Genomic DNA, 13,721 nt, shown 5'->3' on the forward strand with positions numbered 1-13,721 from the left:
CAAACAGGAGGAGCGCGACAACCTAGAAGAAGGTGATGTGTTGTTAGATTTCTCTAGGCAAGATGTCGGGCCACGATCAGTTGGTCCTCTGTTTGTGTGAATTAACAAGGTAAGATATTATACTAGGTTTCTAACCGAGTATTTTTTTTTAAAAGAGTTAACGAAAAGACGCTAATGTGTTTGTTAAACGCTAAGCTAATGCTACTAGCCACGAAGAACAAGCTCATATGTAACGTTCGTAGGCAGCACTCACTTCCTTCCTCGTAAAGTCTGTTGTATAGTTATATATTGTAACGTTATTGTGACAATATGTGGCAATAATTAATGCTCATTTAAACCTGAGTTATGTACGTGTATAACGCTATTTAAGTTGGACATTTTTATAAGTTGCAACGTGCTATGTCACACCAATGTTCCTGTCGTTCTCCCTCAGCTTGTTTGCACATTTTGATTTTATGTTGGATTTTAGTATTTTAGGGTCACAGTATAGTCTTTAAATCTGACTCTGGAACAAGCATTCAAGCCAGTCTCAGAAGCCAACTCCTCTTTACAAAGCATCAATTTGTTTCCTCTCCTTATTACTTAATCCTTGTAGCTTGTATACGTTCTCCCTCTCCCCCTTTCTCATCGTTTGTTTCACTGTGTTGCATCTCTGTGTTTCAGGTTGCTGTGGAAGTTGCTGCTGCCCCTGTTGTTTCTGTGTGTGCTGCTGATCGCTGTCCTGGTCCTGCTGGTGCTGGCGGTGCGCTTCTGGCTTCAAAGCAGCAGGAACGCTCGGAGGGCGAGGGACGGCCGTCCCACGGTGGCCTTCTTCCACCCCTACTGCAACGCTGGTGGTGGGGGAGAGAGGGTGCTCTGGTGTGCTATCAGGGCGCTGCAGAGCAGGTAAAGCTGATTTTCCAAGATGGAGTCACATTCAATTCAAACTGAATCTTAAATGTCATCTTCTGCTCAGGTACGTGGACATCAACTTCGTGGTGTACACGGGGGACCTGGGTGTGACGGGACAGCAGATTCTGGATGGGGCGCGACGGCGCTTCAACATCGCGCTCCCCCGCCCGGTTCAGTTTGTGTTCCTGAGGCACCGGCTGCTTGTGGAGCCGGGCCTTTTCCCTCACTTCACCCTGCTGGGACAGAGTGTGGGCTCCATCTTCCTGGGATGGGAGGCGCTGACGGAGTTTGTCCCAGACATTTACATCGACTCCATGGGCTACGCCTTCACCCTGCCCCTGTTCCGCTACTTGGGGGGCTGCAGCGTGGGGAGTTACGTTCACTACCCCACCATCAGCACTGACATGCTGTCTGTGGTGAGAGAGAGGAACCCCAGGTAATAACTGTGTGTCTTTACCAAATGGCTGTGTTGAGAACATTCAGGGCCTTTAAAAAAAATCTTATATCATAAGCATTCCTCAAAATACTACACTGAATAATAAACAATTTTATACACATACATACAGAAAAGGTCCTCCTTGCTAACCCCTCAAATAACACAAACTGTTAATGTCCTAGGTTCAACAACCCAGACTACGTCTCCAACAGTCTCTTCCTGAGTGCCTTCAAGGTGGTCTACTACTGCCTGCTCGCCTTGCTCTACGGCTTGGCCGGCTCCTGCAGCGACCTCATCATGGTGAACTCCTCCTGGACCCTCGATCACATCCTGTCTCTGTGGCGCGCTCCCAACCGCACCAGCGTGGTCTACCCGCCCTGCGACGTCGGCGCGTTCTTGGACGTCCCGCTGGAGGAGGACGGGGACAGGAAGTGCCACTCGATCGTCTCCATCGGGCAGTTCAGGCCGGAGAAGGACCACCGGCTGCAGATCAGAGCTTTCAAGAAGGCGTTAGACAGGAGGGGCGAGGGGGCGGGGGGCAGGGAGGCCCTGAAGCTGGTTCTGATTGGTGGATGTAGGAACCAGGAAGACGAGGACAGGGTGCTCATGTTGAGGGGGCTGTGCCAGGAGCTGGGTGTGGCCGACAGAGTGGCGTTCAAACTGAACGTGCCCTTCGAGGAGCTGAAGAGAGAGATAGCAGACGCCACCATCGGACTGCATACCATGTGGAACGAACACTTTGGAATAGGTAATTCATCTGAGTGAGCTCTTGTTTAGATTGTCTAATTTGATTTCTTTGATTTTTAAACATCTTGGCTCTTCCCCCCCCGCCCCGCTGTAGGCATCGTGGAGTGTATGGCAGCAGGGAAGGTCATTCTGGCACACAATTCCGGCGGACCCAAGCTGGACATTGTGGTACCTTTCGAGGGAGGCCAGACGGGCTTCCTGGCTGATGACGAGGACAGTTACGCGGAGGCCATAGAGAGGATCCTGGCGCTGCCGCCCGCCAGCCGGCTGCACGTCAGGCGCAACGCGCGTCAGTCCGTGGCTCGCTTCTCAGACCAGGAGTTTGAGGCCTGCTTCCTTGCTGCTATGGAGCCTCTGATGGGAACACTTGAACGATGAGAAGAGGACTCATTCTTCTGTGTGTGCATGTACAGTTAACGTGACAGTGGCTATTTGACACCTTGAGCACCTTTTACTTTGATGCACTTAGGGCTGCATTTCACCGTAGAACGGTTGACAAAATCTGATTTAAAACGGATGCAGTGATCCCTCACACGGAAGGTTGTTGAAATCAAACACTGCGCTTCTTTTGCGTTTGTTATAACTCTTAGTACAGTTTAGAGGAAATCGGTCTCGGCAGCAGATCTTTGCCTCATGTGTGTAGTGAAAATCCTGCCGCAGAGCATTGTGTAATTCTCTTGTAATTACCAATATCCTGAGCAATGACATTTCTTCAGTATGCATTCCTTTGTCAGTAGTGTCAGTCTAAATAAAAAGAGATGTATTATATTTAGTGAAAGTGGCTGAAGGGGAACAAAGACGTCTTTTAGACAGCTGTGAAATGTAACAGAGAATATATTTATTGTTTACAAGAACTAGAATTCTCTACATGCTCAAAATGGGAAGTATTTTTGATATTGATGATGATGAATGTAATAAAGATATGATGAGAGTAAGGAATTGTCGCATTGATGTGGTCTCTCAATGGATGGATTCATTGTTCACGTCTATAAAACGTCTTCCACCAGCAGTCCAAAAGCCAAAGATGTCCAAATGACTATCCTAGAAGTAAAGCAAATATTTGCGTTTCAGCATCTACAGAGATAAGACCTCATCTGCAATGAACTCTCATTTTCTAGGCACATTCTATCTATTGATTTCAACTAATTAAAATACTTTAAACGCCTAAAGTTTCCTAAGAAGCTGCTGAATGAATTGGATTTAACTCCGATTTGAGCAGTATACAATAGAGGGTTTGAATGAAAGCTGTCTGATCTGAATTCTTATCATAGTGCTTATTTAATTTGGGGCAGCACCCCGGGATCAATAGTACAGAACAAAGGTTAACAGCTGTTACGTGAAGGAAGCTAGAGAGACAAAAGGGGAGGGGAGTTTTTAGGGCCTATGGAGGGTAAAGGGCGGCGCTGGGACAAACGTTTAGAGGGAGGTAAAGGGAGAAGTGAGGAATTTCGGTCTGGTGCTCGTTAAGATGAAGTCACACGCGCTTCTCTTGGCCCTGCTGCAGTCTCTGGGATGCTCAGGTGAGTGGCTCTCTGTTGAGTACTTCATGAGCAGATGCAGCGACTGACCTCCACACCGCTGTGCTTGCAGGAATCCCGCTGTACAACTCCGAGCTGGAGGCTCTGGCAGAGCGGGGTCTCGGAGCAGCTCTGGCACAGGTCAACTCTGTGTATGCGGCCAACCATCTTTACCGGGTCACCCGGGGCTCTGTCACAAAGGTGAGTCTTTAGAATATATCAATTTGCAGCGTCTATATACCCATTTTTTTACAACTTTTATTGCAGGTTGTAATATTTGCCGTGGATGCTTTTTACAGTATAACTGCAGTATATGTTCTATGATGTCTGCCAGATTATTCCCGTGGGCCTGAACACTGACCTGCTGATGGTGTTCGGCATCAAAGAGACAGAGTGTGTGAAGGCTTCCAGAAACGACCCCCAGACATGCGCCTTCAGGCCTGGCTTCTTCGTGGTGAGACATTCAATGACATTGACATGTATTATGGTTTGTGTTAGTTTTCTGCAAACTGCTGCTTACAGGTTAAATAATAAACAGGATCAGTGCCAAAGGTTAAATGTCTAACTGTATCTGTACACAACTCTTGGACACTGAAGGCTTCATATCTCAATTCTGGGTAGGACCCATGTTGACTGACTGATGCAGCCCACTGTTTGCGTTGGCACGAATCTACTGGGACAGAGTGTGTTGATCTGCTCTGCCATGATGCAGTGGGACGCAGCGACGAGATATGTGCATTATGCAGGATATTACAAATACCATCCTCTCCTTCACTGCAGCCGTCCTTGTCCTGCTCCAGTCGGGTCCGAATGTCGGCCACCTCGGCCCAGGTGGTGTCTCTCAGATGCGGCCGCGACTCCTCCAGCTCCAGCTCCAGCTCCTCGTCTAGTGAGGAGGTGAGGACACAGGAGAGGGAGGGGTTGTAGTCACAATAGGACGAGCGTCCTGAACTATATAGTGAATGGGAGTAATATCAAGGCTTTGGTTCCACAGATGATCTCAAGAGGGAGACACCAGTTCAACATCCCATTTGTAAATAGAGGTAAACTCGTTTTAAGTAGTGACGGTAAACTACAATCAGGTGCTGAAGTATCTCCAGTGTGGTGCACGAAACTAACCACAGCCCCAATATCTTTCAGCAGTCCCGGCACCTCCTGCACCTCCTCCATCTCCTCGGCCATCTCCTCAGCCCGGTCGCTTCCTCCAAGGCCAGAGAGCAGAAGCTTGGCCCAGAGGCGACACTTTCACCAACTACCTGGTGTGAAAGTTCAGCTCACTCTGGAAACATTTAGGCGCTGATGAGAAGACAAGCTTGAATAAGTAAACAGAATTTGCACATTAACTGCTTTGTTACTGTTTCCTTTCTTAGTGTAGGACAACAAAAGACCACTAGAGGGAGTCTAAGCTCCACTGACCAACTAACACATTTCCCATTTTAATCATGTGTACATGGATAGTGAAGTGATGGAAGCTCTTCCCAGCTAAACTTTATCGAAACCATTTGAACAAATGAGGACTCTGAGACGGTTTGAGGTCTGGTTTGAACATTTATATTGTGATTTTCAGTTTATATGCAGGAGGACACATCTGCAACCATTTTTCTTCATTTCACTTGGCCCCACATGTTCACATCAGCACATCAATAACTTACATACTGCACTGTAGCAAACATCCTGTTAAGACAATGGCAATCAGTTAGAAGAAATGGTACGCTGCCTTCCAGCGGTGATCCGACCACGACGGCCCGAGTCGGGACATAAGGACAGCATGTCGATCAGCGCTCGTGTGGAAACAACCATCTTCATGACACTTCAAGCACACATTTCCCCACTAAAGCCAATTTAAAACCAGTTTAAACGGTATGAAATATTAATGATATGTCATCCTCGCAAACAAGGACGCGTTGATGATGAGTTCCTTGAAAAGGACAGCGTTAGCACCCTAAAAATAAAAAGGCATTGCTGCTAGAAATTAAAACCCCTTCATGATCCAATCAGCAGGTACAAAATCAAGAGAAAACGACGGATCAGCAACATTCAGTCAGATGTTGTCTGTTATTGACTACATGATTTAACGCTTTGTACATGAACCAGACAAATGTATCCTTTTTCAACCGGGTCACCTTGTGTGGATGAGTATACGTCACAGGGCTGACTCCAACCTGTACAATCCACTTCCCCGAATTGTGAGACCATGTGACTTTAGAAGGCGGCGGGGGGGCCGAACTGAAGGATAAGGTCCAAAATCAAGCCCACGCACAGTCCACGAAGACACGGTCACAGGCCTCCTCCTCCATTTACAGTCTATTAAATAAAAAATGTTGGGCAGTCCAGACGCTGCTGAACCTTTGGAAGAAAATCTCCTTTCTGCCTTTGCCCTCTGTGCAAGACTTTGGGGATAAGGCTTCCTTCTGATTTGCATTTGCTAAGTGGTGAAACAGTCTAGAAATGTTCCGAGTCGACAGATTTAAAAGTTTAACGTTTAGTTTTTTTGAGTGTTTGTGTCACTGAATCATTGCCTTCATGTGTGTAATTCATGTTTGAAACTACACCGTCCCATATACATTCCATTGTGCCCTAATGTTTTCTTCCTCTCTAGACTTTGTTGAACAGCTATTAAAAGACAGACTTATAAAAAAAAAGAAAAATCCTTCCGTTTATCGCTCATTAAATAATTTTATATAAAACCAAACCTAACCGTCCCCGCTCCACGAAGGCCTTCCTTAAACGGTTATCTACTACGCCACCATATAACCACACACACATGCATGCATGAATGCATCGCCAGTCTCAGTTTCTCTCTCTCTCGCTCTCTCGCGCTCTCTCACTCATGCACACACACCAGAACAGCTGCATGTTTTACGGCTTGTTGTTACATGAAGTCCATGCAGTACCAAAGCAGAAAGATCCCCATGTGTCTGTTTTTGTCGTCGTTTTTTTTTTTGTCTCCAGTACGTGGGCACAAACGTATGGCAAAGAAGCGGATAACATGGTTTGACTCAGACCTGGATCCGGTCATATTTGCACAATTCTTATTTGTGTATATTTAAATCTGCTTGGTGTACCAGATGGGCGGGGTTTAACACAACACAATGTCTTCCAGAGAGTTTAGACAATCGCAGAAAATTAAAAGACCTTTTTACTTTTCTGTGACCTCAAACTTACCCGCTCCAGTCTAAATTGTCCCAATATTATAAACCCCACCGATCCAGAATGCCAAGCATGTTAAAAAACTGCAATAATTAGCAAACACTAACTGACCGTGGTCTGGTTTGGGTTTTAGTATATACACAGTCATCTATTTATCATTGGGATCCCCAAGAGGACAGAAGGTACTCAGGAGTTCGCTCCCATTTCACTTATGAGTGTTCAGTTCCATATATTCTTTCATTGTCTATTCATCCATCTTCATAATGTCCTGATCTCCAAGTTTCAACACTCGCCAGTAAGTTTGGTTGTGTCCCCCCGTTTGGGCGGTGCGGGCGGCGGTCCTCGTCGTATTGTTGCATAGCCTGAGATGTTTCCGGACATGTAGCCGCCGTTTCCTCCATTGCTTTGCTTCCCTTGGTCCAGGAGCAGCTCAGGGGGCGGCGGAGGCAGCGCCATGTCGTCCATAGTTCCCACAGGGTCCAACTTGCCCGTGAGGCCGGCCGAGTTGAGGGAGCCTTGGCGACCCACTGACTTTCGCTTCAGCGTCCGGTGGAGATCATCCAGGAAATTGGGCTGGCCTGAGCTGCCCTTTGGGGAGGTGGGTGGAGGTGGTGAGAGTGGAGGGGGCTCCGGGGTGGCGTTGTTACGCCGCACGAGCGTGGGTGGAGGAGTCTTCTTCAGTGAGCTCTTCCCCCATGTAGAGTTGCTGACCAGGGGCACAGGTGGAGGAGGAGGGGGAGCCTGGGGCTGGGGGTTGACCACGGCTACCCTTGGAGGTCCTCCGCTATGGGCGTCACTACCGGGAGGTGGAGGAGGGGGGAAGAGCTCAGAGGCCGGGGGAGGAGGTGGGAAGTAGGCGCAGTCAGGCGGCGGGGAAGGGAAGTCACCACTGGTTTGCTTTACCTGGCTCACTTTAGCCTGGAGCGCCAAGGGCAGGTTGGCCAGGTTCAGCTTGCCTGGTTTCGGGGGAGCAGGGGGTCCAGTTGAAGGGTCCTTGGAAGGGGATCCACTGGAGGAGGAGGTGGGACCCGGTGGGGGAGAGGGGGCGTTATTCTGGGGAGCAAACTTGCTGAGCAAATTTCTCCTGGATTCCTCATAAGAAGCCGAGGAGTCAAACTTGGTGCTGGAGTTCCTCTGTGGGGCGGGAGGGGGTTTCTTGGTTCCGAAATTGGAGGACCCAGTGGGTGACCTCCGCAAGGGGGAGCCCATGTTTCCAGGAGGGAGGGGAGGAGGAGGTGGAGTCGGGCCCGTGACAGGGGCTAGGGGAGGTGGCGGGGGAGGAGGAGGAGGTGGAGGAGGAGGGGCGGCGGCAGCGGCAGGGAAGCCAACGCTGCTGTCGGGAGGAGGAGGAGGGAACTCTGGAGATTGCAGCTGCTGGCCGCCCCCGGGCTGCCATCTTGGTTTGGTCTTGACTGCCGGTGGGGAAAGGGGGGCTTTGGGGCTCTCTGCGTGATTGGCTACTTGGGATGAAGCTCCTGGAAACTGACTTGCTAGTTGTTTCACCAAAGACATGGTAGGAGGTGTTTGTTTAGAAATGCTGTGCTGCTTGGGGAGAGTCGGAGGGGGATGGCTGAAGTTGTGGCCTGCCTGGAGGCTGAACTGCTTCTTGAGGGGCGCAGGTGGAGGTGGGGGTGGAGGTGGCGGTGGGGTCGGGCCAACCAGGGCAGCAGGAGGTGGGGCGGGGGGAAACGGAGAGACAGGAGACACAGGTTTGAGGGCAGTGTGAGGGACAAAGCCCGGGGTGAAGGTTTTGGGTGGCGCTGGTGGCGGCGCAGGGGGGGGGCGGGAACTGGGCTGGCACTGGAAACTGCTGTGGAGGAGGAGGAGGTGGCGGCGGAGGTGGGGGCGGAGGAGGTGGAGGCGGTGGAGCAGGGGCAGGCGGCGGGGACTCCTCAAGGACTCCATTTGGAGAGAGGAGGTCCCGCGGCGGGCTGGGAAACCTTTCCTTCATTGCCTGCTTCAGCCCGTTGGGGTAAACAGAATGGCTCATGGGAGCCGACGCAGGAGGTGGTGGTGGAGGAGAAGGAGGGGGAGGAAATGCTGCTCCGTTTGTCTGTGGAGCAGGAGGAGCCGGTGGTGGGGGAATGAAGGCAGGCGGGGTGGCCGGGCTGGGAGGGCCCCGCTTCAACATCGCCATGGCCGACCCAGGGGCCGGCATGGACGGCGGAGGGGGAGGAGGAGGTGGAGGTGGGACATTAGTCCTTGCTGCAATGTGATTCACGTTGGGTTTGACGGGCACCTGTGCTGCAGGTGGTCTCATAGCTGAGGGCAGAACTTGCTGCCCTATTGCATGGAGGTGACTGGGCAGCCTGTGGTGATTGGCAGCCTGGGAGGCCATCTGGTTCTGCAGCCTGGTGATGGTGCTGTACTTGTACATGGTGGGAGCCGGCGAGTGGTGCGACACCGTTTGAACCGGGGGCGGGGGAGGAGGGGGAGGCGGCGGCGGAGGTGGGGGCGGTGGAGCCAGCTGTTGCTGCTGCGGGGGCGGAGGTGGGGGTGGTGTAGCCAGCTGTTGCTGCTGCGGGGGCGCGTGGTTGTAGCCGCCGACGGTCTGCTGCTGCGGGAGCGCGTGGTTGTAGCCGCCGACGGTCTGCTGCTGCGGGGGCGCGTGGTTGTAGCCGCCGACGGTCTGCTGCTGCGGCTGCTGATGCGGCTGCTGATGCGGCTGCTGATACGGCTGCTGATGCGGCTGCTGATGCGGCTGCTGATGCGGCTGCTGCTGCGGCTGCTGCTGCTGCTGCGGCTGCGGAGACTGCGGCGATTGCTGAGGGCGCTGGGGATACTGGGGATACTGGGGAGGCGGCTGCAGGGCCTGTTGAGGAGACTGATGCTGGGGGGGCAGGTGCTGGTGTTGAGGAGACTGATGCTGGGGGGCCAGGTGCTGGTGTTGAGGAGACTGATGCTGGGGGGGCAGGTGCTGAGGAGACTGATGCTGGGGGGGCAGGTGCTGGGGGGGCAGGTGCTGCGTCGTCGCCTGGGTCGGTGTCTGGGGGTGCGCTGACGGGTGCTGATGCTGCGGCGGGTGCTGTTGGAGGGGCTGAGGCTGCACCTGAAGTTGGGGAGGGGGCGTCAGGGCCGGGTGATCCGCTGAGTGCTGGCTGTGATGCCGGTGACTGTGGGAAGCGTGCGGCAGGGTGGCCCCTCTGGTTGCCTCCATTCTCATATGCTAAAAGGAGACAGTGTGTTAGCTCGGTGAAGTGGATGACATATTCTGTACCAGGTTAGCAGCTATAACAGATTTTCTTTAATCCCTGCTGTCTTTGAAAGAAAGCCGTACCTTGGAGCTTTCCTCGATCTGGGTACCTCTCTTCCAGGCCTCAGAAAATATGGAGCTCACCACACTCTGGGACCGGCCGTGAGAAGAGCCTGTGTCCACTCCACTGTCTGACTGGCCTGAGTGATTAGACTGGGACTCTGGAAGCAAACACGCAAATGACAGTAAGACTTTTTGAGAGAGGAATATTAGCCTTGAAACCTTTTGTCCTGATGAAGTAAACCTACCAGGAATGCTGGCAGAGCTGGAGCCTGATCGGATGCTGGAGGTAGAGAGAGAGGACCAATCGTAGGCCGCCTCTGTCCTCTTCATGGCCTCCTGGTAGTTCACATATAGTTGCTTGCCATACTACACACAAACACACAATGAGATACAATTAGTGAACAGCAATTCTCTTAGAAGTGCGAGAGAACTGTTTTTTTGCCTTTTTTACGCAGACTAAAACAAAGCAGAGCAGAAACTCACCTTGGCGATGCGAATTCCATTCACCCATTGGTGCAGGGTCCTGACGTCATCACAGCAGAGATACTTGATGTACTGGGACTTCTTCTGGATTTGGGGGTGCTGCAAAAAGAAAAAGTTTATATATATTTGACTGCATTATTTTCACACAACGCGATAGTCTCCACTCAGAAGGAAGACGGAGGGACAGGGCTTCACCTTCAGGGCCAGGCAGTAGTCGGTAGGAGCCTTGTATTTGCTGCGGTAGTCCTGGCCGTAATACACGTTGACATGATCCAGCTGCAGGAAGCACACGAGATCTCTGGATGCCTGCGGAGGGGGAGACGGAGGAGGATGGATCGACTTCGAAAAGGGGCGGAGGTTGAGCGAAGCTGCTGCTCTGACGCATGCCGCCTACAGGTACATCTAACATTTTTGGTGACAGTTTGGACCGACTAAATGTATAAAAACGTCCAATACAAAAGTCTTAATTACATATTAATAGCCTTAAAGTATTTTTGGAGCACATGCGGTTTCTATGCTTGGGTGAAGTTGCTCTAAATGGGCTTTAAATAATTATGCTAAGAGGATCTAAGTCCCACTTTAGTCAAAGTGCTCATGTTTTTGAGGGTGATTACACAGATCTAAAATCAGTATACAGTGCTCTATTCAATGCCGGAGCTGAAACTCGAATGTATTGTAGGACTCAACCTACTTTGTAGCGCACACAAGGTTGCAGGATTTGAATAAGGCAACAAAACAGTCTCTGAACTCCATCTTTATTGTGCCTGAACTACTCCCATCCCATGCCTCACGGACCTTGGCTTTGCCTTTGGGGACGTAGTAGATCCCCGAAGCTCTGAGGAGGAAGTAACGCTTCTTCCACGACTTCTTCCCGTCCTCCTTCAGCCACAGGATGCCCTCGATCTCCGGCACCGACACCGAGCCGCCACAGAAGCACTCCTGACGGACGCACAGAAAAATCGACGTCAAAGTCAGAGGTCCATTCTGATGTGTCGGGGGGGAAACGACGGGGAAGTTCGTGCTTGTACACAACCTCACCTCTAATAAAGCCTCTTTATTCCTGTCTGCCATTTCGGATGTCTCCTTCCGCCCCAGCAAGTAGTTCTGGAGATGATCGAGAGGAACAGTTAGGGAAGGAAGGGGGAAGTGTAAAGTCGGCGGCTCACCTCGTCTTATGTTAAATAAATTATTCACCTTTACTCGCTTTAGAGCTTTGACCTACTTCCAGCTCTCCTACACAAACACACTCCCCTGTTCACTCTCTGGCTCTCTGGGCTCTGCCGGCACTCAGCATGCATAAACAATGTGTTTGTGTGTATAGCACATGTTGTCAGCATTTATACGCAGGGAGTGGATATCGATAAGATGATCTGTCTTCTCTCTCTCTCTCCTCTGCGTGTGTGTGTGTGTGTGTGTGTGTGTGTGTGTGTGTGTAATGGTCAGTCACCTGAGGGTTCTTGAAGAGAGCATATTTCTCGATGCGTTCGATGAACATGAGCTTGTTGTGGCTGTCCCGGGTCCAGTTTAATAGATTCTCCACCAAGTTCTCATGATCCTCGAAAATACGCTCTGAGAGAGGGAGGGGAGAGAAGAGGGAGCAATGAAGATAAGACTGCAAGATATGCAGCGTTTATTTGCTGACACGCAAATGTGCTCTTAATTTCCTCCCTCCGGTGGATTTCTGTTTTTTTGGGTGGGGTTAGAACTTTTAACTGTGAGCCGGAAAATTAGCCCGAGGTCGCGGACAGAGACTATTTTTAGATCACAGATAATAATAATGACATACATGTTACCGTTAGTGCCTCTGTTCCGTATGCCAACCATAAGCAATGTTTATTTGACTCGTGTGTGGCGACTCCTCTCTTACCCATCTGTAGCTCATTGATGGTTTCCACAAGAGACCAGTCGGGGCTGTAGCCACAGTGCGACTTGTCCAGCAGGCTGTCCAGCACCTGCCTGACCGTCTGCCGCTCATCCACCATCATGGTCTTGGAGCTCTCGTCCGACATGTGGACCCTGATCACCAGCTGAGGAAGAGGAGGAGAAGGGAAGAGTGATCTCGGAAGCTCGACTTGTTGTGCAACGTAATGCTAAAGGTTGGGACAACAGACACACCAATATAATCCCTATGCATCCAAATCCTATGGAAAGAATCGATTATTGTCTATAATCACTCAGCAGAAAGCTTGACAAAAGGCACAATAACCCCCAATGTTCATATAATTCCTTAAAAAGGCCTCTTTTTTTGCAATAAATCCATTTTGAAGGCACAATGTCTTTTTGCAGCAACAGTCCACCATGAATTAAGCCACAGGATCTGGTTGGGGATTGACAGCTTTAAAAAGATGGAACGCCGTCATGTGCTTGTAGAGCTTGTATTAAATACTTGGGGATCACTACAGTCACAATGTCGCATATACGACCACTAAAGACTAAAATCCAATAATCTGAAAGTTTTGCATCCATAGGCAATAAAAAGCCCTCCGTAACAAGCAAGCTTAAACTAATCTGACCGAGACAAACACGTGCCAAATCCAGCCCAACATAATCGCAGCCGACACAAGATTTGTCCTGGTGTGAAAGTGGAATAAAGCGCCCTCAATTCCTTTTGACCTCATGTTCGTCCCCTCCCGCCGGGGGACCCTGACATCCAACCAGAGGGTGGGTGCAGTTGATTGAAGGGATACTTGGACCAATGAGAACGCTGCGAGTGCTGCGAGACAAAGACGCGGGGAGTCTGACCTACATTTCTCACAGGAGGGACCCCTAAAACCTAAAACCTAGTCGGGCACAAACATTTTAAAGTTAAATCAAAACCAAAAACAGTCCCACTGCTTCAACAACGTAGAATTCAGAACCTTCTATCCAAACCAAAACATAGTAAATTGTGAGTCATAGCTGGCCGTGGAGACCGCTGACAAGCACATGACTAATAATTTAGCTTATCGCAGCGTTCTACGCCGGCCGAGGGTTTTTCTCTCTGTGCCGGCTGTACCAGCGCTCTTTATCTTGTCTTATTGTGTCCACTTGGCAGAGTGAAGTCCAGCCCTGCTCGCTGAAACACTGTTGGCTCTCAACTATTCATTGCGTGTAAAAAGACACCATTATGTCGCTGTCATTCACAGAGACAATTCATTCACTGGCGGAGACACTAGGTTAAAAAAAAGAAATACAGACTTCTCAATGGAGACATGCACGCGCCACAGCATTCGGGGCGCCTCAATGTTCACCGAAAAACCAG

General features: G+C 50.5%; 3 protein-coding genes across 3 annotated transcripts in view; 2 read left to right on the top strand and 1 right to left on the bottom strand.

Moving 5' to 3' along the window:
- The first annotated feature begins 15 nt into the window (after positions 1-15).
- alg11 (ALG11 alpha-1,2-mannosyltransferase) lies at positions 16-3,014 on the top strand. The gene is made up of 5 exons (XM_079185429.1): positions 16-109; positions 664-885; positions 956-1,327; positions 1,510-2,075; positions 2,169-3,014. Exons 1-5 carry the CDS (start codon positions 63-65, stop codon positions 2,450-2,452), a joined length of 1,491 nt encoding a protein of 496 aa, XP_079041555.1. The 5' UTR covers positions 16-62; the 3' UTR covers positions 2,453-3,014.
- A 497-nt stretch (positions 3,015-3,511) lies between these two features.
- Positions 3,512-4,856, top strand: spp2 (secreted phosphoprotein 2; the record flags this gene model as incomplete). Its single annotated transcript, XM_079185610.1, has 6 exons — positions 3,512-3,594; positions 3,665-3,792; positions 3,926-4,045; positions 4,372-4,488; positions 4,586-4,634; positions 4,732-4,856. Exons 1-6 carry the CDS (start codon positions 3,543-3,545, stop codon positions 4,854-4,856), a joined length of 591 nt encoding a protein of 196 aa, XP_079041736.1. The 5' UTR covers positions 3,512-3,542.
- A 276-nt stretch (positions 4,857-5,132) lies between these two features.
- raph1b (Ras association (RalGDS/AF-6) and pleckstrin homology domains 1b) overlaps positions 5,133-13,721 on the bottom strand; it is a 35,476-nt gene continuing 26,887 nt past the window's right edge. The window contains 10 exon segments of the mRNA XM_079185417.1: positions 5,133-8,523; positions 8,525-9,907; positions 10,019-10,155; positions 10,243-10,363; positions 10,481-10,579; positions 10,676-10,786; positions 11,276-11,419; positions 11,519-11,584; positions 11,928-12,049; positions 12,348-12,507. Coding sequence (XP_079041543.1) covers positions 7,024-8,523; positions 8,525-9,907; positions 10,019-10,155; positions 10,243-10,363; positions 10,481-10,579; positions 10,676-10,786; positions 11,276-11,419; positions 11,519-11,584; positions 11,928-12,049; positions 12,348-12,507 — 3,843 coding nt within the window. The 3' untranslated portion in view covers positions 5,133-7,023.

Source organism: Pholis gunnellus, assembly GCF_910591455.1.
Source record: "Pholis gunnellus genome assembly, chromosome: 24".
Lineage (NCBI taxonomy): Eukaryota > Metazoa > Chordata > Actinopteri > Perciformes > Pholidae > Pholis > Pholis gunnellus.